The sequence below is a fragment of the Alternaria viburni genome (assembly GCF_023758015.1).
Source record: "Alternaria viburni strain BMP 2772 chromosome Unknown scaffold_29, whole genome shotgun sequence".
NCBI lineage: Eukaryota > Fungi > Ascomycota > Dothideomycetes > Pleosporales > Pleosporaceae > Alternaria > Alternaria viburni.
This window is the reverse complement of record NW_026055798.1, coordinates 411,747-436,656: the sequence shown is the minus strand read 5'-3', so window position 1 is coordinate 436,656 and position 24,910 is coordinate 411,747. Positions and strand designations below refer to the sequence as shown.

General features: G+C 53.0%; 8 protein-coding genes across 8 annotated transcripts; 5 read left to right on the top strand and 3 right to left on the bottom strand.

The window, feature by feature from the left end:
• Positions 1-400: 400 nt before the first annotated feature.
• J4E79_010307 (uncharacterized protein) lies at positions 401-3,550 on the bottom strand (the record flags this gene model as incomplete). Its single annotated transcript, XM_049359146.1, has 2 exons — positions 401-2,085; positions 3,004-3,550. The coding sequence occupies 2 exons, from the start codon at positions 3,548-3,550 to the stop codon at positions 401-403; spliced, it is 2,232 nt and encodes a 743-aa protein (XP_049206524.1).
• A 3,335-nt stretch (positions 3,551-6,885) lies between these two features.
• J4E79_010306 (uncharacterized protein) lies at positions 6,886-8,734 on the top strand (the record flags this gene model as incomplete). The annotated part of the gene is made up of 5 exons (XM_049359145.1): positions 6,886-7,309; positions 7,358-7,728; positions 7,789-7,862; positions 8,154-8,374; positions 8,430-8,734. The coding sequence occupies 5 exons, from the start codon at positions 6,886-6,888 to the stop codon at positions 8,732-8,734; spliced, it is 1,395 nt and encodes a 464-aa protein (XP_049206523.1).
• Positions 8,735-9,530: 796 nt separating this feature from the next.
• J4E79_010305 (uncharacterized protein) lies at positions 9,531-10,685 on the top strand (the record flags this gene model as incomplete). Its single annotated transcript, XM_049359144.1, has 1 exon — positions 9,531-10,685. The coding sequence occupies one exon, from the start codon at positions 9,531-9,533 to the stop codon at positions 10,683-10,685; it is 1,155 nt and encodes a 384-aa protein (XP_049206522.1).
• Positions 10,686-13,524: 2,839 nt separating this feature from the next.
• J4E79_010304 (uncharacterized protein) lies at positions 13,525-14,105 on the top strand (the record flags this gene model as incomplete). Its single annotated transcript, XM_049359143.1, has 2 exons — positions 13,525-13,527; positions 13,584-14,105. The coding sequence occupies 2 exons, from the start codon at positions 13,525-13,527 to the stop codon at positions 14,103-14,105; spliced, it is 525 nt and encodes a 174-aa protein (XP_049206521.1).
• A 499-nt stretch (positions 14,106-14,604) lies between these two features.
• On the top strand, positions 14,605-15,651 carry J4E79_010303 (uncharacterized protein; the record flags this gene model as incomplete). The annotated part of the gene is made up of 1 exon (XM_049359142.1): positions 14,605-15,651. The coding sequence occupies one exon, from the start codon at positions 14,605-14,607 to the stop codon at positions 15,649-15,651; it is 1,047 nt and encodes a 348-aa protein (XP_049206520.1).
• A 42-nt stretch (positions 15,652-15,693) lies between these two features.
• Positions 15,694-17,368, bottom strand: J4E79_010302 (uncharacterized protein; the record flags this gene model as incomplete). Its single annotated transcript, XM_049359141.1, has 3 exons — positions 15,694-16,693; positions 16,750-16,963; positions 17,020-17,368. 3 exons carry the CDS (start codon positions 17,366-17,368, stop codon positions 15,694-15,696), a joined length of 1,563 nt encoding a protein of 520 aa, XP_049206519.1.
• Positions 17,369-19,222: 1,854 nt separating this feature from the next.
• On the top strand, positions 19,223-21,578 carry J4E79_010301 (uncharacterized protein; the record flags this gene model as incomplete). The annotated part of the gene is made up of 2 exons (XM_049359140.1): positions 19,223-19,604; positions 19,732-21,578. 2 exons carry the CDS (start codon positions 19,223-19,225, stop codon positions 21,576-21,578), a joined length of 2,229 nt encoding a protein of 742 aa, XP_049206518.1.
• A 318-nt stretch (positions 21,579-21,896) lies between these two features.
• Positions 21,897-23,598, bottom strand: J4E79_010300 (uncharacterized protein; the record flags this gene model as incomplete). The annotated part of the gene is made up of 2 exons (XM_049359139.1): positions 21,897-23,093; positions 23,152-23,598. The coding sequence occupies 2 exons, from the start codon at positions 23,596-23,598 to the stop codon at positions 21,897-21,899; spliced, it is 1,644 nt and encodes a 547-aa protein (XP_049206517.1).
• Positions 23,599-24,910: the final 1,312 nt, after the last annotated feature.

The window sequence follows — 24,910 nt, the reverse complement described above, 5'->3', positions numbered from 1 at the left end:
TTTTTCTGTAGTCTACCAATAGGCATCTCAGGTCTGAAATGGAATTAGGAAGCCATCCATATCTCATCATATGAACCCTTGTCGTTCGAGCGGCCGCATCCTTCCTCACAACGGCCACCACCACCTCTTCTTCTTTTCTCCCTCCACCGGCTTCTGACCACCTTTTTTAGCCACAGCACTATTCTCCCCCAATTTATCAAAAAACACAACCATAATAGTAGTATCATCCACCGCATTCCTACTCAATAGCTCCGGCCCCGCCAACACAGGGTGGGTGGGGGAGGCGGAGGGGAGGCGGAGGGGTGGTGGTGGATTCTTGTCATTCATGAGTACATCGATCTTGTTAATGTCTGAATTTCCTTCTTTTCTCTCCTCTCCTACATAGCCATCTCATCTCACCTCACAGCGGCCACCACCACCTCTTCTTCTTCTCACCCTCCACTAGCTTCTGACCACCGTTCTTTGCCCCAGCACCACCCTCCTCCAATTTATCAAAAAACACAACCATAATAGTAGTATCATCCACCGCATTCCTACTCAACGGCTCCGGCCCCGCCAAAACCCCAAGGAACAACCCCCTCCTACTCCCACCCATCGCATTCCGCGCCAAACAAACCGCCGCATTTTCATCTTCAATCGCAAAATACTGCGGCTCCGCTTTCCAGTCTACATCCTCCCCTTTCTCGGGGTCGCACGTCACACCTGGGTCCAAGCTAGAGAAGTTTTGAGGGAAAACGGGAGGATTGCGCAGGAGTTCCGGGTCTTGCTTCACAGAGCCTCCGCCACGGGCGCGCGCGGAGAGATAGCGGGACACGCACTCGACGGCATGCTCAGAAGAAATCCGATCCCAAAGGCCGTCGGAAGCGAGGATGAGGAAATCGCTTTTCCCTCCTTCTGCTTTCCCATCATCACCACATAGCATCCCATCCCGCGGTTCCCTCCTCACAACTGCCGTTTCCGTTATCTCGGGCTCCGCCGTCATATACGGGGGACTCAGATTCCCCGGTCTGGGCGCCGTACCCCAGAATTTGTGCTGGCACGCCTTGACCGTTTCGTTATCCCATTTCCAGCGGTGGTCGCCGAAGCCGCGGGTTACGGCTATGCCTAGCATGCGGCCTGTTTTGGGGTCTATGACGGAGGGTTCGTCGGGGTGTTGCTTGCTTAGTCTTTCGACTTCTTTGGCGTTGAAGCCGGTTTGGTCTTCCGAGAGGGGGATGGCGGTGTAGGTGTTTGTGGAGGGGTCCCAGCGGCCTAGGACGGCGCGCGAGTCTCCTGTGCATGCGACGCGGAGTTTGTTGGACTGGGGATCGAATGCAGCGAGTAGCGCGCAGGAACCGGAGAAAGCGGGTGTGAGCGCGGCGATGGCGGCGGCGTTGGCGGCGGGGAACCAGGCTGCGGCTGTTTTGGCGCGGGACATGATACTTTTGTCCGTGGCGAGGAAGGCGGTTTTTATACTGCTCTCAATCTGATGACTACTTGCGTGGGGAGTGAGGGTGCTGAGTGCGGAGGATACCATGGGGATTAGTGTCCATTGGAGGTAGAATGCCGTGTGTCGTCCTGCATGGCCATCTAGCACAGTCCAGTAATTCCACAGGGTTTGCCCGGGGCCAGGCGACGTCCCCAGGGCGAAGAAATCCTCACACGGCTCGTTGCTGCGGAACCGACATCCGTGTGTTATGGGCATTTGCACGTCCGGCATGCCTTCGACACCCTTCTTCGAATCATCGGGCGTCATCATCCACCCGTAACATAGCTTGTCGAATTGCTCTGAGAAGAACTTCGCTACGGCGGGGTCTTTCATCGGGGCGCTGGGGTCTGGGATGTGGAAGTCGAGGATGTGCTGCACTTCTTCTTTTGAGGAGTAGAAGTGGAGGGGTTGGGCGAGTTGGGAGGCATCGTCGCCGGTTTCAAAGGCGCCGTAGACGCTGTCTGTCCAGTCGGTTTCTACTATGTCGACGAAGTAGTATGCTAGGCCGCCTAGGGTGAGGAGTACAAGGACGGTTTTGGTTGGGAAGCGTGATTGTAGGAGTGTGGTTGTGGGGTCCTTGGCTGGTTGGTTCCATCGCGTGTTGAAGAGGGTATTGCCTCTTCCATTGGTTCTTGAACTCTCGGGATGGGTTTGTAGGAGCCTTGTCTGTGAGAAGGCACGTGATAACGGACTTGATAGAACGCGTCCTGTGTGTGGCCGTAAAGCACGGGTAGTCACCGCGAGTGGCCTCTGTAATCGCGTTTGAGGCTGTGCTTTACCGGCGCATTTGAGCCGTACGGCGCTTCCCAACCTTCTTGGAATCATTTTACCTACAGTGTTCCCTGTATCGCAAGATGGGTGAGATGTGTTCTGCTTCTTTCGCGTTGTGGAGCTTAGATTCGATGGTCTGTGCACGCGCTAGTTTGATCGCCCTTTCACGTGGAGCAATCGGGCAGGTGCTTGGCACGAAAACGATGAGTTCTGAAAGAAACGCGCTGGCTTATAGTTGCAAGGCCTTTGTGTGATACAAGCTGTTTGATGGTCTCGATCATTACATGAGATTCTAGTTAGAACTCATCGCTGCAAGGTCATCGGCAGTGGTGTTTACGAGTTTAGTGATGAAAAGATAGTTGCTAATAATAGGCTATGGTAAGGATTGGGTATCGTCGTTACTTGCTTGTGCAACTCATGAAAGCCATAAGGATCCAAAACGCCTCCCAAAACCAAAGGGAAACATCAAGTACGCCACGTATACGCCGACAAGAGTGATGTTGGTGGCCAGCAGCTCATTAATCTGACCGGACGAGTATAAGCAACAGTCTTGATGTGTAGTTCTGATACAGTTCCATCTTCCTTCGGACACCGATGCCTTGTATTAATTCCCGGATGCTTTCGTACGATACACCGACCAGGAATCGCAGCGTCCCGCCTCCTCCCCATCTCCATGTGTAGCAAAAGACGTCGGACTTTGAGATGTTCGAAACATTTGGTGTGAGGTGGAAGTCACATCTCTGTCCAGTGTACATCCTCTATACGGTCGACCTCTTCGTACTCTCGCTTCTTCTTCTCCTTTTTCTTTGCGTTCGTGTTCTTACGCCGGAGCATCAACTTCATCTTGTTTGCCAGTTTCCCGAAGGCGGCCGCCGTGGGTGTGCTGGCTGTCGGCTGAGGTGATGTAACATCACCCTGTGGAATGTCTTCGCTCTTCGGGGGGAAATCTTGTTGTGATAGGCTTGCTAGCTTGATCGCGTGCGGGCGATTGACGTAGCTCGCCTGCTTAGTAGGGTGCGATGAAAGCGATGTCTGTGATGAAATCTCCTTGGCAGAGGAGACCGGTTCTTTGGACTGAGCTCTGACGGTGCTGGCTTTGGGCTTTGGTGGGGCCTTCACAGGCAGTGGTTGTAGCATGCGCCATACTGGCTCAGTAGGGCTGGAAGGTTCAGAAGACGAGGACATGGGACGGACTAGGACCACCGATGAGTCGTCCCACTGGTGGTCCATCCTTGGTGAGTAGGCTGGCGTCGACGGCTCCGAGTCGATGAAGGTGCCGAAAGACTTTGCTGACATAGGTGGGGGAGACATTGGTCCCAGGGAATGTGGTGTCATAGGAGTGTGTACAAGAGCTGGAGGAGGATAGCTCTTTGTGGACTTTGCGGAGAAACGATGTGGTCGTTCGGGTGACATTGTACGCGGCTGCTTTGGCAGGCCGTGAGTGGAGAGCGGTCTGTGGATGCTGGCACCCAATGAACCCGAGCCCAGGCTAGGCGACGGCACCGACAGTGTAGCCATGTCTATGGGTGTGACAGTGCCAAGTTAGGGACAAGCTTTTCAATGAAGGTAGTAATCTTAAATCGCGGAGGCGTTGTGTGATAGTGCGAACGAGACGCACGATACGAAAAGAAGCGCGGGAAAGGCGGCGGCGAAGGATGTAAAAGAAGGCGGCACCCGTAGACACGTAAGTACCGAAAGGAGAGTATTGCGGCGTAGCAACGAGACCGGTCAACTGGGTAAATCAGACGGCAGAGGAGACCAAAGCTGCGCCCCCAAACGAAACAGAACGATAACAGAGGGCTGAAAGCGGTACAACCTATGATCTGCAGGCTACACTTTTGTTATATGAATGCACCACACACGCGTCATCCGCGCCGCGACGGTGCGTACCACACCGTTTACAGCTGACAGATCTATCTGCGCATTCCTGCTACTGAGGTGGCAATGTGGGACTACGCCCGTTGGTCTTAACGCGTGTCAAGACTCGAGAGCCGCCTGTCCTGACCCCGCCGTCGCGACATGGCACGGAAAGCTCCTAAAGGATGAAGGACGTTGGATATGCGGCTAAGTAGGGAATGATTGGCGACCCAACTCGCGGGGGCGCTAAAGTTAGCGCTTCATTGGCTGACGGCGGACAACTTGCATCAACCACGCCGCAATTCATATAGAGCAGCGCCTGCAGGATAGGAAGTGCCAACAACGGGGACCCGGGGGGTGGACCAACATCGGGTGCTGTCCTGAACGGCTGGGATCTGCTGTCGTGGTTCGGTCTCGACGCAAGGCGGCTCACAGCCCCCATTCGCTCAACTTTGTTGCATGGTCTAGCGAATCAGCGCGACGAAGCACCTTTTCAGCCTGCGAGCCCCTTCCCCTAAGCATGACCGCTGCCCGTTTCGAGGTGTAGGTAAGTTCCTCGGACCTGATGTCAGACCACAAGAAGAAGGCGTTCTTGTGTATGGTTCGCTGCCCTGAAGCTCCTCCAGTTCTCGTTCCCGAGGCGCTCAGCCTAGAGCTAGGATCATGAGTTCGCTGATCAGAGTTGGCCCCCAAGGCCTGAGTGGTCAAAGGTCACGCCAAACCTGTCCTTCATGACGACCTAGCTCTTAGGGCAGTGTCCGGCGCGTCTGGTGAAGGACGACTGCGCCGCAATATCGAGGATGTTGAAAAGTGGGTATAGCCCATCTTGCTCGCGGCAGAAACCGTTGTGCAGTGTTGTGTAACACCCATAAGCGCCGTGCGAGGTTGATCCATGCAGGCTACTGGTGGGAGTGTACGAATGCCATACCAGTTGTAGACACAGTCGTGCGTCAAAGAGCCTTTTTAGATTAACCCGATGCGCGTCCGTGAGGGGTCATGGTAAGCGATAAGATTGTTGCAGATTGCTCTTGAGCCGTTCGGGTAGTTGATAGGAAATGTTGCGTGTCGCAGTCATTGCAGCCGCGGGACAGAAGCTCGGGCCGTCCGCAGGGTCAGGATCGCCGAGACGAGGTCCAAGAAGAAACCGCATGCAGGTGAAGCTTGACTGTCAACGGCTATTGACCGAGATAAGTCGATCCTACGTGTTGTTGCATCGGCCCTTTGAGCGGGGAGCAGGAACTTGGAAGACGCCCGCGGGCGGGTCGCCAAGGAACTTTCTGCGTCGGGACCACCCTCAACAGCCGCCATCAGACCCTCCCTCCCTTCCAGCTTGCACATATGTCTCCATTGACCTTCACCTGACCATGCAACACTACTTGTTTGTCTGCGCATGACTTGCCCTTTGGATGCAGCCAACATCCGGTGTGGGACGTCCACAGTGTTGGATTTGCACCTGATCACCCTACATACTGCCGTGAATTGGACCGTCTATCGCCGTTGATTCTCTCACTAGTGAGAATCACATGGAGACTCGGAGCTTGCATCAGATGAGATGCGCTTGTTCTTCGTTTTCTGGGCTGAGACTGCGTGGACAGAGGTAAGATGAGCAAGAGGAAGTCTAAGAGTCTCATGAGCGAGGTTCCGTTTCGCACGCCGCCTCCTTCCATCGTTGTGTCAACTATACTTCTTCACAAGTTGAGTGACTTTTCAGTCGAATTTACCCTAGTCTTGTTGTCTCATGGGTGCCACCCCCCCCCCATGCCAGCACCAATCCATTGACAATCATCATTCCCTGAAGCCGATGTGAAAACCAATCTCACGCTCCGTGACAAGTCATACAACTGGGCTACAACACAGTCGGTTGCCTTTCACACGATGGTGGTGTCACGTCCTGAGATCCAACACTAGGTATCTTGGAATTACTGGTGTTTGGTATTGTATGAGCTCATTGCGAGTTCGGATCACTGACAGCGAGTCCGCCTCCGAAATCGCAGGTCCTTACACGCCCACTGAGCATGCTTTACGTCTGTACTTGGTGTCCATTCAGCAAGTCGCCAGATTCCACGCTTTCCGTTATGTACGGAGATGAAAGCATCCCGCTCGAAGCAGTAAGTCCCTCCAGGAGATTGCAGAGTTTGTCGAAAGATGCTCAGCTGACATTGAATGTACAGGCCGGCAAGAAGCCTCTCGAACAGCATTCTACATGACGAAAATGCTGCAGCACGCTCCGGTCAGACGGTTCAAACAGACTTTACAAGATATACAATATCGCAGCTGGTCTCGTTGGAAGAGATGGATACGAAATCACGGAAGAAGAGTTGAAGGCATCCTTAGAAGCCTACACTCCACCGGCGTCTCGATCACTGAGGTGGTGCTACAAACCCAGAAGAGGACAGGACCAACACTTCCACCTTATCGTGGAATATTCATCTTGCATCCACTCACGTTCATCTCAAGTAAATCTTGTACTCCTTGAGCCTTCGGGAAGTTGAACGCGTGGTAGACCCGAATATCTTCTCCCCCTCTTTCAAACTCCCTCCACTGTCCGCTAATGGCCGCGCAATCGCTCAATTGGGACGTCACCCAGCAATATCGACTCCTCTTCACGCTCACATTCACCTTCACTTTTGACGTCAGTGCGCAAGCTACCTTTTGGTCACTATCGCAGTTTGACAAACGCCGTCACGTCGTCTACGTACCAACACGTCTATATCCGCATCTCTTTCTCAGCGTCATCTCCATTCCCTTCCCCTTGAACGCACACGTATCCGCTGCGCCGAACTCAAAACATGGATTTCCCGCACGCGCAGATGCAAGCGACGCTGGCAGCGACCAACTTCTCACCAAAATCAGTACCGTCACTCTACCCTCAACTCGCCAAGTCACAGAAGAATTTGCATCGCAAAGACAGCTTCGTTCCGAAACCTCCCAAAGTGCAGGAGAACACTAGCGATAATGGGTGCGACGACCAAGGACAGCGCCAGGCTCATCGCAAGAGTAGTATCAAGAACTTTGGCAGTCTCTTCGCGCGCAACCGCAGCAGTATCGCTAGTACTAGCCCATTGACGCAGGTCATGAGCTCCGAGTCCGAGGGCAGAGACACAAGCGTTGAGACCGAGCGCGCAAGTCAGCAGACCACACTCGTCAGCTCGGACATTCCTTCTCCTAGTAATCTCATGACTGTTGCCGAGAGAGAGAAAATCCGCGAGCGTCGTACGTACCCTCGCCTTCCACTCCAACCCCAAACTAACAAGTCCATAGACCGAAAGTTTGTCCAGCTCCAAGGCCTCGGACACGACCACCCTACCGTCTTCACCGCCGACCCAGGTGACTACTCGCAATATGACTACGACGATAGCGTCGATAATCGGCGCTTCAGAGACGAATGTGGAGAATGCGAAGGCACACACGTCGCCCACGACCTTGCGAGTCCTACACCGAGCAGCCGTCACCGCCGCAACGAGTCCCTGCACGTCAACCTCAGTGCAGAAGAAGTGAAGAAGTACGCCAACGAAGTCCGCAACATGACAATCGCAGACGTCCACCTCTCTCTCTTCGGCTACTGGATCAAAGAGAGCGACGAGCACTTTCAAGAGGCTAAGAAATATCTGAGAGAGTTGGGTCTTGATCGCGTGAGACCCAAACACCTATCATGCATCTGAATATGAGGAGCTAATGTGATTACTGAATAGGGCTACAACCTCTCCCGCCTCAACAACTTCTGCCTCGAAGAACTCTGCCGCGACGTCCACGACATCCGCCCCTCGTACGCTAAGCCCACTTCACAAATCCTCCTCCATAGATGCGCACGCATTGGGAACTTGCGCTGTCCGGGCACTGCTTGGTGTCACGCAATGTTCTAGATGCCTCTGCCATGTCTCTCCCTCCCTCGTCTCACTACCACCTACCTTCTCGCCCATGTCTACTACTACTACTACTACTACTACTACTACTAGCAGCGTTTCATAACCATCCAGAATACCACCCATATTCTAGATACACATGTCATAGCTGCATTCACACATTACACAAACTAACATCTGCTTCTTACGTCTAGTGAATCCCGTACCACGATCCTCAAGCGACAAGCTGCCGCCGACTCCCCCTCGCATGGGGGCATTACGACGCCTACACGTTCTTTCTCGTCGCCCGTCAGTCCGCGGATCGACAAGTTGCCGCCTTCACTTCACCTTCAGCGAGAAAAAGTGATAGAATCACAAGCGTTGAGGTCGACATCCCTTGGTTCACCTGGGGGACGAGGCGATTACCCACCTAACAGTACGCTACATCCCCGTCAAACCCCCGTAAACTTCATATTGACTAACAACGTCAGCGCCCGATCGCCCTATGCCACTCGCGTTCCGCTCCCCAAGTTCACCCGTAGGCTTCTTGCCGTCGCCCTCGCACTCGTCTGTCTTCTCCTCGCCTGGTCCGCCGCCTGGAGGGGTTTCAGATGAGTTGTCCCTGCGACCGTCCTCGATGGCTTCGTATGATTCGTTCTACGATGAGACGACGGACTGGAATATCAGCGTTGCGGGCATCTATCAGCAGGTGGTTGAATTGGAGGATGTTGGCCAGATCGATAGGATTATTTCTGATCTGCAGAACATGAAGGCTTTGTACTCTGAGGAGACCTGAAAGCGGGTATGGGGTCAAGGCATGAGGGAGTGTATCGTATTTCGGTGCTGTATTGTCAGGATAGGTTTGGATTGTGGAAATGATCTAAATACCACCTGTCTACTACATTATCAGGAAAGCAGTCGCTTCAACAGTTTCCCGTACAACTCATTCTCGTGAGTATAAGGGAATTTTCCAAGCTCTACAGACTTCCGATGTGTATGTTGGTAGTAGTATGTATATGCAACGAAACGGTAGGTAGGGGTAAAAAAGCGAACACCTGCATGTCTGCCGACGCACCGACCACGCTCATCACCCATTATCGAGCGCATACAACAACGCAGTCAGACGTCTACTCCGGACTACCAGCAATGACGAAAAAACCTCAATAAGCATATCAGCGTACAAAATTTCCCTATTTGTACACACGCAGGGTAGCTAGAGGCGCAAAAATTCACAACCTCATATGTAATGAGACACCAGAAACAGCGAAGCAACGTCAAAGAAAGCTTCCACGTTTACGACTTCCGGAGCGGGATAGATGCCGAGGGTACCGAGTAGTTCGGTACCTACATGGGCAGTACAATACACTGCACTTTCTCAGTGGCTTGAAATGCCTGCTGTCAATCGTCCAACAAGGTACTTGGCATGCAGACGATAAAATGCCCGACGTCAGAGCCGCAACTACACTGAGAACTTGAGGACATCAATTGCAGTTCCGAATTAGAACAGCTAGACACAACGTTGTCCGAGTCTCTGAAGTCCATAATACCTCTCATTCCTTCCAACCCACCTCCCCTCTCTCTCCCCGCCCATCATGGCGACACAAGCATTCGACCCCTCGCACGTCGACCTCACGACAGTCGATAAAGCCGAAGTAATCTGCTACTTCGCCGTGGGCGAAAACGAATACAACGGCATGCTCGGCGCGCGTATCTCGTCCATCTTCGTCATCGGCTTCGTCTCCACACTCGTAACCTACTTCCCTGTCATAGCGCGCAAGAAACCATCTTGGAAGATTCCGCTCGGGCTCTACACCTTTGCGCGCTTCTTCGGTTCGGGTGTCATAGTCGCAACAGCGTTTATCCACCTGCTAGATCCGGCGTACGAAGCAATAGGCCCGGGGAGTTGTGTGGGAGAAAGCGGAGCATGGGCGGAGTATCCATGGTGTGCAGCCATAGTGCTGACGTCCATCATGGCAGTTTTCTGCGTAGATCTAGGAGCAGAAGTATATGTCGAACGGCATTTTGGAGTGAAGAAAGAAGAGAGCGAGGTTTCCAACAACGCGTTTCTTCGCTCTGACAACGGGACCACCACCATCGGAGTCGCACCAGTAGCCATGGTGGACCCAGAATCCGGTAATAACCCAATTCAAGACCGCCAAAACGGGGATCAAGACCACCACCGGAAACACACAGCAAGCCTTCGCAGCTACCACTCCGAAGCCTCGCTCTGCACCACCTCAACAGCAGCCCGCCTCTCCTTCGCCCAACAAATCGGCGCGTTCCTCGTCCTCGAATTCGGAATCATATTCCACTCCGTCATCATCGGCCTGAACCTCGGCGTCGTCGGCGACGAGTTCAAAACTCTCTACCCGGTTCTAGTGTTCCATCAGTCCTTCGAAGGGTTGGGCATCGGGGCCCGCTTATCTAGTATCTCATTTCCGCGCGGCAAGACCTGGATGCCGTGGGCGCTTTGCGCTTTATATGGGCTCACGACGCCGCTGGCTATTGCCGTGGGGCTGGGGGTTAGGACGACGTATCTGCCGGAGAGCAAGGTCAGTTTGATGGTGCAGGGCGTGTTGAATGCGGTTAGTGCGGGGTTTCTGATATACAGTGGGTTGGTGGAGTTGTTGGCTAAGGACTTTTTGTTTGATAGAGAGAGGACGAAGGATTTGGGCAGGCTGGGGTCGATGGTTGGGTATGTGTTTTTTGGGGCGGCGATTATGGCGCTGATTGGGTGGTGGGCTTGATGGAGGGGTGGTGGTGTAAAATGTAGATTCATGGAACGGATGCATGAAGGTACATCGGCTAATGCATTATTCATCGTAGCTACTTGTCGCAACCGCCCAGCAGAATACATTATAACTGTTTTGGACGAACAGAGATACATGTGCTCTATCGGATCAATAAGCCCCTTGAATTCAGGTCCATTCCCTTCTCTCTCTCTTGACAAACCGTAAGTTTCGTCACCACTGGTGCCTGCTGTGTAGTAGGACTTCGAGTGAACATACTTAGATCCGGTCTTTGCTCCTCACTTGGTGGAGGTGGCCGAGGAGGTCTCCTAGCAGACCGCGCGGGTATCGGTGTATCTGGCAGTAGTATATCTTCATTCAGCGAGTGCCTGGAACCTGCCGGCGAATTTGGTGTTGACATGCTCGCTTGTATAGCCAGCAAGGGTTCTCGTATGATCGGTTGTGGAAACGACTTGTATGATTCGTAGGGCGTGCCACCAATGGTGATGCTACCAGACCAATTTTTCGAGTGTCTTGATTTGGGTTTGGGGGCCGGCGATTGGGATGCTTGGAAGTGAGAGTACGGCTTGAGGCAGAGACTGCAAACGATGAGGACGGCTAGTGTCGTCTGGCCTTGTGTGACCACGGCGTACGGTAAAGAGTCGAAAGCTGGGTCTCCATCGCGATCGTATGCTTGTCGAAGATAAACCAGACGGATGATAGATGCTGCAACTAAGCTACACGGGACGTCAGCAAGGTCTCAGCTGAGTGTCAGGTCCTTTGCTTACATGAAGCGCATGGACAACAGTAGTGTCGCCAAGGCCTTTTGGCGGTAGGATTCCCGCAGTGTCCATATGTGATGTACCGAGAGAGTGATCACTGCTGTTTCTAGAACAGTGTCCGTGATGGTGGCGATCATCCAGAAAGGTATCTGTACTATACTTAGAACGAGTTCAGTTACGATATGACAACCGGACTTACCAAGGGGATACACTTCCCCGTCCACACCAGCCACGGCGTCGGTAGCTCACACTGAAAGACCATGCCTGCCAAGACTGCAATGGTCCATATCAATACCAGTGTACTAACTAGTAGAACGCTTGCCCTGCGTAGTGTGCTATCTGCTAGATGATAGAGGAACAGTAGGACCGAGCTTTTGGCGATGCTTATTGTCAAAACGAAGAGTATCGTGGTAACATAAAGCTTGAGTTGGATTTGCTCCAAGTCATCATCGCTGAGGAGACAGTCCCTCTTCCCCAGGCCCGATTCAACAGCCGTGGATATTATCACGGTGCTTCCAAGGGCAAAGACCGATGCAGTAACGATAATGACGTCATCTGTCGACGAGAGATGGCGAAGGTGTTCAGATCTGTATCGAGCAACGACTCTTGCTACAGTGCATATAGCCTAAGACAATGATCAGTATTGAAAAGGATACCCAGATGGAATTCATACCAATAGGCAAGCAAGAAACCAAGCTACCATTACCAGAATAGTACCATGATTCTGAGCTGAAATGAGCGCATTCTCATGCTGGGCTTGTTCGCACATCGTGTCTTGCGCGGTTCGGAGATTGCATTGAAATGAGCCTTGATGAATCTTTATCGAAATAGCATGTTGGCGGCTACAAGGAGATGAATAGGGCCAGATGTTCTCGAACTTCGGACAAGCTGCATACGCTGTTCGTAATGCTCCCTTAAAGTCCGAGTCACCAGGACTACGCGTCTTGCATTTCATGCGAATGATTGCCTTTTGTCGCGGCAGAGACGACGAGGGGTTCGTATAGTTTCGTCTAGAGAACCACAAATAGAAGCGGAAGGGATATGAGTCGCGATCCGCAGCGAATCGTAGAACAACATGACGGCAGTGGGCGGGATTCGATGCTGATCGGTCGCACGCGTGCCTGCATCTAGGCTAGACGGCCGTCGTGGAGCTGAGCCCAGGTCCGTAGTGTTGGGATGAAGGATGGCGCCACAGTGATACGGGGATGTTGTACATACCGGAGCGCTGCCAACCCGCAGATGGTGGCAGCTGAGGTTAGATGATAGCGTTTCAGGACAGGTTTGGGATTGTGAAAAAGCAATACTCTATTGTATACCTTGACATGCCTGTGGCAATCGCTTCTATGACATGTTCTACTGGTGCGAACCCTGCAAGAAACAAAACGAGAGGAAATTATGCCATCGTAGTGCATCATAGGTGATCACAACGAGGATCGTCATGCGACAGACAGCCAATAGTCGGTAGTCGGGAACGGGCCGCACCTAGCCAAGTCCGATGTGCTGCAGTCTTATCGGAGTGTTCAGTAAAGCAGTCCTGCCCCAGGTTGAAGCATGACCAGATGACTCGGCTGCGAGAAGAAGTGCTGTTTGCTGTTTGGTGCGGAGTCCGACTCGCCGTTGGTGGCGTCGAGTGAGGCAGCTCTTTCGGACTTCATCCTGGCGGGAATGAACGCGTTTCCTCAAGCACCACGAGCGTGTACATGATGACAGGAAGTCTGTGAAGAGTGAAACACATGACTTAGTCCAGTAGATGCGACAAGGATGAGCAAAGGGGCACGATGAGGAGGCAGAGGAGCCGTGGTAGCTCACTGAGGCGATGTGCCCGTTGAACCACGTCGGAGAAGGTCATACAGTTGCAGCTGCGTATGAAGTCGTGAATCTCGTGTAGCCGCGAAGTTACATCCGGATGGAGGGTCGTGAGACGGAAGCCGAGTTGTACGTCTAGTGTCTGTGAAGGTCGCACGGGCCGGGTGGTTGACGTCGGCACTTGTCGTTATCGATAAGAACTTTTGCGCAACAGCGATCGAGCCCTATGCGACAGGAACTATCCAACTTTGCCTACACACAACACAGCCATGGTATGTTTCTCTGCTGACTTCTATACAATACAGTAAATACTTACTTAAGCGAACAGGCACCCATAAAGAAGCGCACAACAGCGCGCGCAAAGTCCGCTCGCGCCGCCCGTCCCACCACCACCACTGCAACTCTCCCAAAGCCCGACGGCATCCCCTCGTACCCATCCTCCAAGCGCGACAAGCTGAAGGTCAAACACTCTTCCTTCGTATCCAAAATCGAAAAGTCCTCTGCCAAGACCCAAAAACGGCGACGCCCCAATAACAAGCTCATCGCAAACCTTGAGTCGCTCGCCGACGCACTGCCAGAGTCTGGAGAAGATGGGCTCGAAACAAGTCAAGCGCGGATAGTGCAACCTCAGAAAATGCCCGATAGCATGAAGAAAACAAAGGGTGCGAAGAAGCGGAAGGAGAAGCTGGAGAAGTTGGAGATGGAGAGGTTTAATGCGAATCTGGCGCAGCTTGTGGGCGGGAGTGGGAAAGGGGCACAAGGCGCTGATGCAGTACAAGATCGCTGGGCGGCGCTCAAGAGCCATGTGCAGAGTAATATGCAGACGAAGCCTGAGTTCGCACGGCAGTGAAGGCCAGGCGTCTGGGACACAAGAATAGAGACCTCACCAATGGCTGAGTGGAGCGAATTGGCAGGCGAAAAACAGTGAAGAGATACCCGCAGGACCATGGACACGTTGGTAGGAAGTAGGCCAGGCATTCTGACCTTGAACGAGTTTCCCATCCGTGTCTGCATCGTCCAGATTAGGCGCCCTACTGTCCCGCATTTCAAAGCCTAATAGCACCGACGGTGCGAGCCGATGTCAGCATGATAATAATTAACCCTGTCAATCGATGCAACATGGGCAATATTGTGGCGAAAAACACGGCACCCAGCATCGCGCTGTGTAATGCGTAGCGGAATTTTTCCGTAGCATCATGATCGATTAATCATCGACTCCTCTGCACAGCAGCCACCTCCCTTGAGCTCTACACAACATGTAGTAGTAAACAGCGATGCAAATGTACAATAAACCATCAAATCCGTCCTCTGGCACAAATCATACTGCATTCTCTTAACAGTCACCCATAATGAACGAAGCCGCAATCCTCACATCCCCAAACTCCCCTCTCACAACACAGGCCCTTCCCATCCCCAAGCCTTCCGCCTACGAACTCCTAATCAAAGTCTCCCTCATCGGCATCAACGCCATTGAAGCCAAGATAGCCAAACGCGGCGCCCCACCACCGCCTTCCTACCCCTTCATCCCAGGCTCTTCTTACACGGGTACGATCGCTGCCGTCGGTCCCTCAGTCACGGAATACCAAGTAGGAAAACGCGTTCTCGTTAGCAAGAGATTTGGTACACAGGAAAACGCACATGGCGCGTATCAACGCTACGTCCTCGTTACTGCGGAGGAGAAGATGGTAGTCAGACTACCGCAACGCATAAACAAAGATGACGAAGCAGCGTTGGTAGCGTTGATAATGAACGCAAGTTGTGTAGCCGGTCTCTTCTCCGGGCGGCTGGGACTGCGCAAGCCAGGTGACTCGGTCCAGGAAGGCGAAGAAAGAGAAAAGATCTTCATATACGGCGGAAGTTCCAGTTTTGGTCGTTTAGCAGTGCAGTACCTTCAGTGTTCCGGATACGATGTTATCACAACGTCTTCACCACAGCACATGGCCACCGTGCGTACGCTCAGCGGGAGTAGAAGTCACGTCGTCGACCATACACTTCCGTCCGACCAAATTATCGCAGAACTCAGAGTGCGTGGACCATACGATGTCGTCGTGGACATGATATCCACTCCCCAAACCATCCCTCTCGCAAGCCGCATTCTAGCCTCCCAAGGCGGAGGCAGACTCTTCGCCACACAACCTGCGTTCAGTCCTGAGAGCTTATCAGAGGGTGTAGAGAGAGTGTTTGAACCGTGGTCAGACTCGTTGTACGAGGAGGGGAATGAAGGACTGATGGAGTGGGTTGTGGGGACGTATTTACCGTCTGGCATGGAGAAGGGGTGGATGAGTGCGCAGGAGATTGAGATGGTGAAGGGCTTAGAGAGCGTTGATGGGGTTTTGGGGAGGATGGTAGAGGGATACGGGGGTGGTAAGAGGTTTGTTGTTGAAATTGGTGGGTAAGCTACCATGCCTTACCTACATTACGTGTTTGGAAGCACAACCTCAGTAATCCGGAAACTCAGTATCGACAGTACTTCTCCACGCCTGCAGACCCCCTTTGATATCACCAATGTACCTCTTCCCACCCGCATCGAGTCCAAGCTCTTTCATCTTCTTAACCGTAACCTGTGAGTCATTACCCAATCTACACACAACGAAGATGGGTTTCTCGGATTGCCGCAGCATCTTGGTCCAGTCCTCTTCTTCGACGGCAGAGGCAGGTCCGCGGGTAGCTGAGACCGTAGAGAACGGCACGTTGATGCTACCGTCGATGTTACACAACTCAAACTGTACCTTCTCACGGACGTCAACTAGCAAGTGGCTTTCTTTCCTCGATACTGTGCCCGTGAAAGGATTGACACCGGACCGTAATTGAGCGTAGTTCTTCGCTGATATACGTTCTTCAGGGGCCAGTGGATTGTTATCTGGAAGTAAACTGCCGCAGAACTGAACGTAGTCCAAACTCCCCGACTCCAGCGCCTCTGCACTAATCGTTGCGTGCGTCGAACAAGCAGCGCACTTCGCTTTCCGACTCCTGAGCCGTATAGACCGGAACATGGGATTCGAGTAAGCCGAGAAGAGAAGAAGACTCGGCGGATCCGCGGGTGTGGTGGTGGGTTTGTGGGTGAGGACTTTGATGGCTTCGAGTGCTTGCAAGACGCCCATTACGCCAACGACCGGTCCTAGGATGCCGCCGTCGCCACATGAGACGACGGATTCGGGGGGTGGTGGTTTGGGGAAGACGCAGCGGTAACAGGGGCCTCCGTTGGGATCGCCGGCTGGTAAGGGTGGGTTGTTCAGGACCATCATTTGGCCGTCTATGCGGAGGGCTGATGCCGAGACGAGCGTCTTGCCTAGCAGGACACATGTATCGGATATTAGGTAGCGCGACGCGGGAGTGTCTGTGCAATCTAGAACCAAGTCGTACTGTTTGAATGTCGAAATCGCAGTCTCTGGGCTGAGTCGGGATGTGTGAGGGACAAGTGTAACATTAGGGTTGAGCCTAGTCTAGTAGGTTAGCTGGGGTTTCCCGTAGCACAGACTGATGGGTAGACGCACGACTTCAAAGACACCATCGCGCTCTCGACTTTGGTCATTCCAACTCTGGCTGTGGAATGTAAGATTTGTCGGTGTAGATTCGACTCTTCTACCACGTCGCCATCGACTAGTCCAACGGTACCAACTCCTGCTCCGACGAGGTATGCAGCAGCTGGGCAACCGAGACCGCCCACACCTACGATGAGTACACGGGCATCTCTCAAGCGAAGCTGACCTAAGGAATCCGAGCTCAGCACCATTCCAAATACTCTTATTAAATACCAAACTCACCTTTCAGACCAATCTCAGGCATAATCAGCTGCCTTCCATATCTCTTGTACTCGTTCTTCTCCAATGGCCATTTTGGCGCTTCTTCAGCTACAGTGCCCGCGGCTTCCGGCGCCGTTTGCTCTTGCTGGAGTATAGAAAATATCTCGTCTCGGAACTGATCAGGGACTCCAAAATTCATGTCATGATCCATGGGGTTTACAGGATCAGTTGCTAGTCGCCTTTTTTGCGGCACAATCTTGCCCTGCTCGCGTTGATTGTGCTCCGCTTCCGCCAGCTGTTGGCGCAGATCTTTGAGTGTGGCTTCGCATGTTGCAATTTGCTTGCGCAATGCGCTGATAACCGAAGTCATGTTGGTGTAGCCAGGCGAATTGCCTACATCGTGACTCTGGCACGTCTGGGATGCTTGTGGCAGCCCGATGTGGGGCCGGGTCGTCGCTACCACATGCAGTCCCGCAACGCTAGTCTCGAATTTGATGGTAAAGGCACGTGCGCTGTGCCCTTCACCCAGACACGACGCGTAGTCTCGTAGTAATGTTGAGTAAGACGGGACTTACGAAAGTCACGTTTAGTGAACAAGATTATGAATATCGAGTTCCACCGATCGATGAACGCCGTATGTCCTGGAACAGAACTTTATGAGCCTACGTGACGATGATACGCGTAATGGAGTATGTAGTCGGCACGCTATAGGCCACTACAAGATCGCACTGCGCGAACGGTGCGCAACTTCATCATTCAAGCCTCCACGACTTTAGGCAGCATCTTCTCGTGATGTTGGCTTCGCCTTTAGCATGCTTGGGCGTACAGCCTCTAGCAACCATTTGAACACAGGGAGCTCTTAAGGCAGCGGTTGACGCCCATTTCATATCGTTGGCCCGGGCTATCAGACCGCAGACCGAATGGCGAAGCAGAGTCGTGAAGGCTTGCATACAAGGCGGTTGAAGTGGCTCATGGATGTAGATGGACTCGATTTGGCGGGCCCTAGCCTGACCACCCTTTCGAAGCTCAAGTGATGACACGCAGCGGAAGATTGCAGGTCGACCTCTTCATTGGACTTTACATCGTTGATGCATGAAGCCTTGCGCGAATGCGACTCTGCCTCCAGTCTTTTGAGCAGCTGCAAGGTCGCCATCCTTTCGTGACCGATCGGTGGTCGACGCAGCCGAAAGGCGATTGACGAATCTGACATGCTGATGGTCGACCGGTGGATAGATTGTACATGGAAGAATGACGCGCCGGATTTGGAAGTAGGATGCAAGTCAGAAAAGTTCCGTAGGAACGATTGGCTGTTTGAGACGGCTTTCGAGGCGGAAAGCAGGGCGTTTTCCATGGCTACCATCACCCTGCGCTGGTGTCTGAAAGCAGGCTGAACAACGTCGGTGTGGCAATACGGCTCTGCTGATGCCGGATGGCTTGGATATGAAGACATTCTCATGGCTGCTGTCAGGTGAGGATCTAGATGTCACTTCTGTTGAATGCAGCACTTGGCCGAACAATGGCTCAGCTCGTGTTTCATCATCAATTCTCTTGGTAGGCTAGCAGCTCGAAAAAAAGCATTGCGTTGACGAATGATTGAACAAACGGGCTGAAGCACGTTGACCCGGATCTGCGGGCGCGAGGGTCGTGTTCACGGGAGAAGCACCGAATGAGCGGCACCTAGGCATTCGTCGCGATCCATTCGTTACCAAGGTTCGGCGGGCGCAGGATAGATGTCAGCATGCACCAGCTTGGATGATATCGCCATGCGCAGTGCCCGATGATCTGTGCTGCAGGTCTTCGAACGAGGGGCGAGACAAGGCAGCGATAGGTCGCCGAATACTTATCTTTCTGCAAATGATAATCGTAGTGCGACGAGAGATCCTTGTGCTTTAGAAGCTGGGCGTCCCCACAAGAGCGGGAGAGGTTCACTGCCCGTAGGATTAGTAGTGGCGCCTCCACTTTTTGGTTTGGTTCAGAGCTGACCTTCCACCTTAGGCCGTCGAATGGTCTGGAAGCCGCATGCAAATGTCAGCTGCTGCTACTGGCTTCGTGGTCCAGCATTTTCACTAGTAGCGACTGCTTAAGGGGTTTCAATTGACGTATACCTGGTCAGTGTGCCATCTCCCTAACACTGTCCTGCCGCCCCGCGGAACAACGGGAACGAACCTCAGCACCCCGCACCGTCGTCATATCCATCACCCATTTTCAACCACTCCACGACGCCATGGTATCTGTTTGCGCGACATGTAAAGGTCTCCAGAAGCACCTCCATGGATCGGACAGCGTGCAAGAGAATGGGCCGGATTCGCTCGTTTGGGTCGACACGACGCTGCCAAATCTGAGGTCGAGATCAAGTTCCTGCCGCGCGTGCGCGCTCCTCCTCAATGGCATCCTTCTACACCACGACCGGTTCCCAAACATCAACGAAGACAATGTGAGAGTGAAGGCAGAAACATTCAGGCCAAAGAATGGAAAAGTTCCCCAAGAACATCTTGCCGTCGAGCTCCGATGGAAAGACAACGACGACCATGACGATTGCCACGAGGATGAACATGAACATGCGGCAGGCCATGCAGATCTGAAACTCGAGTTCTTCACCGATGGAGGTATGCCAAATTTCCTTCCGACGTGCTTCAGTTGATGTAATGATGGTCGCGGTCGTGGAACGGTCACCTCCAGGGCTACTGCTAGCTCATTCGCTCTGCAGGAACGCGTGGACTGACAACACCGCAGACGGCCAGTCTCCTTTCTCCGCCATTGGGCGCGGAAAACATGTGACAGAAAATCCACTACAGAGTACTGGCTTAGCAACAGCGCGAGGCTTGATTAAGAATTGCCTAGAGAACCATGTTACATGCAGTCGCCGAGGCAAACCGACCACACTACCGAAGCGCGTTCTAGATTTACTGTCGCGCGACGACTCCAAGAGCATGCGCTTGCACGAAAGTGAATACATCCAAGACGAGCGGAGATACGAACATGGCGAATACATCGCCCTGAGCCACGTCTGGGGACTGGCCAAAGGGATCCCGAAGACGACTTTGGCAAATCTGCAATCACACAAGAAGAGCATTCCATGGTCAACATTGCCAAGAGCATACCAAGAGGCCGTCTTCCTCACCCGAGCGCTTGGCTTCCGCTGGCTGTTTATCGATAGTCTGTGCCTGATACAAGATGACGTCCAGGAGAAGCTTGAAGACTCGCTCAAGATGGATGAGATCTTCGGCAACGCCTTCTTGACAATTGCGGCGACCTCCGCATCCGACAGCAGTACACAACCCCTCTTTCCTCCCAAAACACAGCCATTCAAGATCCAAGCAACGGACAACAAAGGCTCGCTACATAAGATCAACGTGCGGGAGCAGCCGACTCATTACAGTTTCAAGGCGCCTTTTGACGGAAATGCTCACATGAACGAGTGGGAGCTACCCTTCAACATGACCGAAGAAGCAAATCTACACACGCCCCTCTTGATTCGCGCATGGCCGTACGCCGAACGCCTACTTTCGCCGAGAGTGCTGCACTTCACCAAGAGCGAGATGATTCTAGAATGCCGAGAAGGCTACCAATGCGAATGCGGGCGTATCGACGACAATACATATGACACGCGGCCATGCGACCAGGTCAAGCAAGAGTTTGGCAGAGTCCTCTACGAAACAGCAAACAGACCACAACAAGCCAACACCAACGGAAATATGGGCCACACTCGGATGGACAGCATGACAAACCAACTGGCCTCTACGAACCTCACGAACGGCGCCCAACAAGAGCTGTTACGCAGACGCGAAGAGACACTCCAACTCTGGTCCTACATCATAACCGAATACACCGCACGCCACCTCACCTACGACAGCGACCGCCTAATAGCAATAGCAAGCATCGCCAAAGCCCTCTCTCCAACCCTCCAATCAGGCTACATAGCCGGCCAATGGACCTTCAGCACCCTCGGCCTCCTCTGGTATCCCAACGACAGCTCACGCTGCCGGCGCCCCAAACTAGCCCAAGGACAAAACGTGCCAAGTTGGTCGTGGGCCTCCGTCGAAGGCTCCCCCATCTTCTTCGACAACACAAGCGCCATGGATCTCGCTTGCCGCGCTTCCTTCGGTCCAAAAGGCAAGCGTGCGAGTGCCTGGTCACCCATCATGGGCGAGCCCCTCGAACTCTCAGGTGCCATGGCCGCAGAAGTCGTGTTTCATTCGTCTCCGCCTTCTTCGTCTGCGTCGCCAGACGCCCCTCCTTCATATACCCTAGCTAAAAACGGCATGACCGTAGACTTCACTCCCGACGTCGTCCCTCCCCGCGGCGAAGACGCGCTGCAAGACGGCGAAACCCTCGTTTGCGTCCTCGTCAGCATGACATTCCGTTCTTCCATAGTAGGTATTGTGCTCAAGTCTTCGTCTTCAGCGGGGAATAACACGTATCATCGTGTCGGCAGACTGGAATGCTATGAGTGTACGCCTGAGGGGACGGAACAGGAGATGAGTGAGGATGCGGAGGCGCTGTTTGAACACTGGTTCCCTGAGATTCAGGATATGACGCAGTTGGATAATTATCCGCAGAGGACTTTTACTGTTGTTTGAAGTACCTCGGTGTTGTTGGGCGAGGATGGAACTGGGCTTGTTGAGTGAGCGGAGGTGGCTGGGCTTTCGTTCGTGCTTTGTATATTCGATACCCCCTTTGCTACTAGCATCTTGCGGTAGTACTTTCGTTGTTGGTGTTTAGTCGTGGTCGGGACGCGGGAGAAGACTGGTAGCTAGTGTTTCTACAGTTGCATATATTAGGTATCGAAGAAACACATTTCAATTCATTTCGAATGAACATGAATGTGTACAGACATCTCGAATCATATCGAAACCTCAGTTCACGGGCTACAATCCAAAACTCTGTAGCCAAGCACCTCAATCCACCTTCACCAAATTCACCCTCCAACCAAGCAACTCCACACTCCCAACCTTCCCACTCTCGCCATCCACATGAAACACAAACGTATCAAGCGGATCCCCCACATACCTCGCCCAATCCCCATTATTCCAACTCATGCACTCCAGCCCCGCCCACAGCTTCTTCGCCGGGCTGATTTGATCAGGCAGCATCCTCCAATTCTCGTTCTGCGAACCCAGAGAATCTGGATCAGTGGGGTACAGCCTCGCGCTAAAGTTGTCCAGCGGGACGTTCTGCTTCATAGCCAACGCAGCGATAACATCAACGCCATTGACGCTCAGCGCCTCGATAGCCAAACCCGGACCCGCCGTCGAAGACAAAACGAGCGTGTCGTTCGAAGACGCCGTCTCAAGCACATACATTCCTGCGTACTTCGCCTTCGCCTGCTGACGTGCTAGTTTATCCGCCCACGGGACCAAAGCCGTAACAACTGTATCCAGCAGCTCCACACTCGAATAACTCGTCTCGCCCCCTGCCGCATTAATCGTGATACTGATATCGTATTCCGGGATCAACACAAGATAGCTTCCATACCCCGGTACACCACCCGATTTTGTATACACATCGATCGCGCGCGGAAACTCGAGCGGAAGGTCGTCGATACGGAAGATTTCCCATGCTACACCGACGTATTGGTGGAGAGACCGGAGGAAGGTGGTGGGCTGCATCCACTTCCTCAATGCTACTTTGCTGAGCAGCTCCCCGTTCTTGAGCGCGTGAAGCAGGGTGAGCAGGTCGTTGGGTGTGGACCACAAACCGCCTGTTGGGTTCAGGTTGCCGAAGGGGGCTACGAACCATGAGGCATCTTCAGGGCGGCGGGGTAGGATGGCGGTTCCGTCGTCTGAGGGAACGGAGAAGGAGGAGTTTGTCATGCCGACGGGGTCGAGGAGGAGCTTTTGGATCACGTCTTCGTAGGTGGTGTTGTGGGCTGCTGAGAGGGCTTTGCCGAGGAGGATGTACCCGATGTTGCTGTACATTGCGCGGGAGGAGGGGGAATGTGGGGCGTAGAATGGGTTGTTGAACTCGTCGAGGAGTTCTTGGGGCGTGCACGTTCGGCCGCCGGGGATGGGGTCGCAGCCTGGGAGGGTGTTGTTGAGTAGTGGGAGGCCGAGTGCGGTTGCGTTTTGGCCGAATGCTATATCTGTTGTGTAGCCCTGGGGTAGTGTGTCAGTTCAGTGTGTGGGTGGGGAACTGGAGTAGTGGAGGACGTACGAAGCGACCGAGACCGGAAGTGTGATCGGTTAGGGACTTGATCGTTACATCTCCGTAGTATTCTTCGTTCAGACCAGGAATGAACTTTGTAATCGGGTCATCCAAGCTGATCTTGTCTTTACTCAACTCCAGAGCAAGTGCCGTGATCAGCTTGGTTGCGCTAGCTATGCGGAACTTGGTGTCGAAGAGCGACTGATTGACTTCACGGACAGGGGCTGTATGCTCATATTGGAAGACCGTCGCGTTGCCGATAGAAGCCTGGATCGCGAACGAAGTGTTTTGTATGAAACTGAAGTTTTGGAAAACAGCATCCGGTATGCTGAAGTTGGAGACATGGGGGGCGAGTGATGGTGGTGGGAGAATTGCACCTGGTGGTGGGCATAGGGAGAGCGCGGTGGGGGCTAGCAGGGAGAATACTGCGGCTACCGGAAGTAGCATCTTTGACATGGCCGGTATATGATAGAATTAGTGAAGAGATGATAGTCTTGTTGTAAAGGAGAACTCTTCGTGAGTATAGAGGTGGAGTGGTGCATCTTGGAAGGTTGGTACTGCCCTTTCTTATACGGAATGATGAGGCCTCCCAAAAAGACGGTAGCACTAGTACATGCACCGCCTACTTCATAGCTTTGATGCTTCTTTTATCTGGACTGACGACTCCAGCATGGATCTGCGCAACATTCGCCGAGTCGTTACGCCCTGCGGAGATTGTGTTGTTCCTACGGGTCGCCTCATGGGAGTTGCTACCCATTAGACAGCCTAGCTGAATGACGTTGAAGTGATCTCGATCATAGTCATAGACATTTAACCCGTGCCAGCACCGCAAGACAGATGTTGTACACAGCAGCTCGCCTATCTTGAAAGACGTACCTGGATGTCGAAAGATGGGGTAGGGCTGTTCACGGGGCTGCGCCTCACACCAACTTTGCTGCTTCTAGCGCCCCCGCTTTGTGGTGTGATTGGCTGACTCGTACATTCTGAGGCATGTATAAACGAACAGTCTGTACGAACGAATCAGAGAAATGACGACCGCTGAGCCGCAGCACATCGTAGTAGATCCTTCGGAAAGTTCCATCGGTCCTGAATGCCTGACATATGGGTAACTTAGTGCGGAAGTAGATGATCCACAGTCCTCGTAGAATATGCTGGTCGCCCATCTTCTGTGGTGTAACTTTCAGATCATCGTATTTGAATCTGACGTTAGCGGTGAATTTTCAGAGGCTTTCTCTTCAGGGCTCTTCGTGGAAATTGATGAGTCGACTGTCGAGAAGGCAACATCGCTCGTTGTACCCGCCAAATTGATCGACAAGTTGGTGGCGCAAACGGTGATCCCAGATGTTACACGACAACTCTGTCATGTGTGGATCGTGCATGATGAGTGCGGTTAAGGCGAAAAGCCTTGAAAATGGGAGCTTTGTGCTGAAGATGATGAGGAGCATGTGCTCGGGAAATTCTGGTACCATTATCAATCCAGCCTCGTGATGCAAATCGATCGTGGAGCGATCAGATATGCATCTCTGGTAGTTGCAATTTGCAATCCCCGCTACAGAGAAGTGGTATCGTTGCTCAGCCCGAATCTATCTATGGCCCTGGGAATCATATGCCGATCGTAAGGAAAACCAACCAAAGGCCCATGATCAGCCACAAATGCAACGCCGTTGATATGCCTGACACCTTGAAACCCAGAAAGAATAGAGAAGAGAGACTTATAAGAAACGCCGTGTAAAAGTCGCAAGGATGGCAACCGACAACAGCAACATGC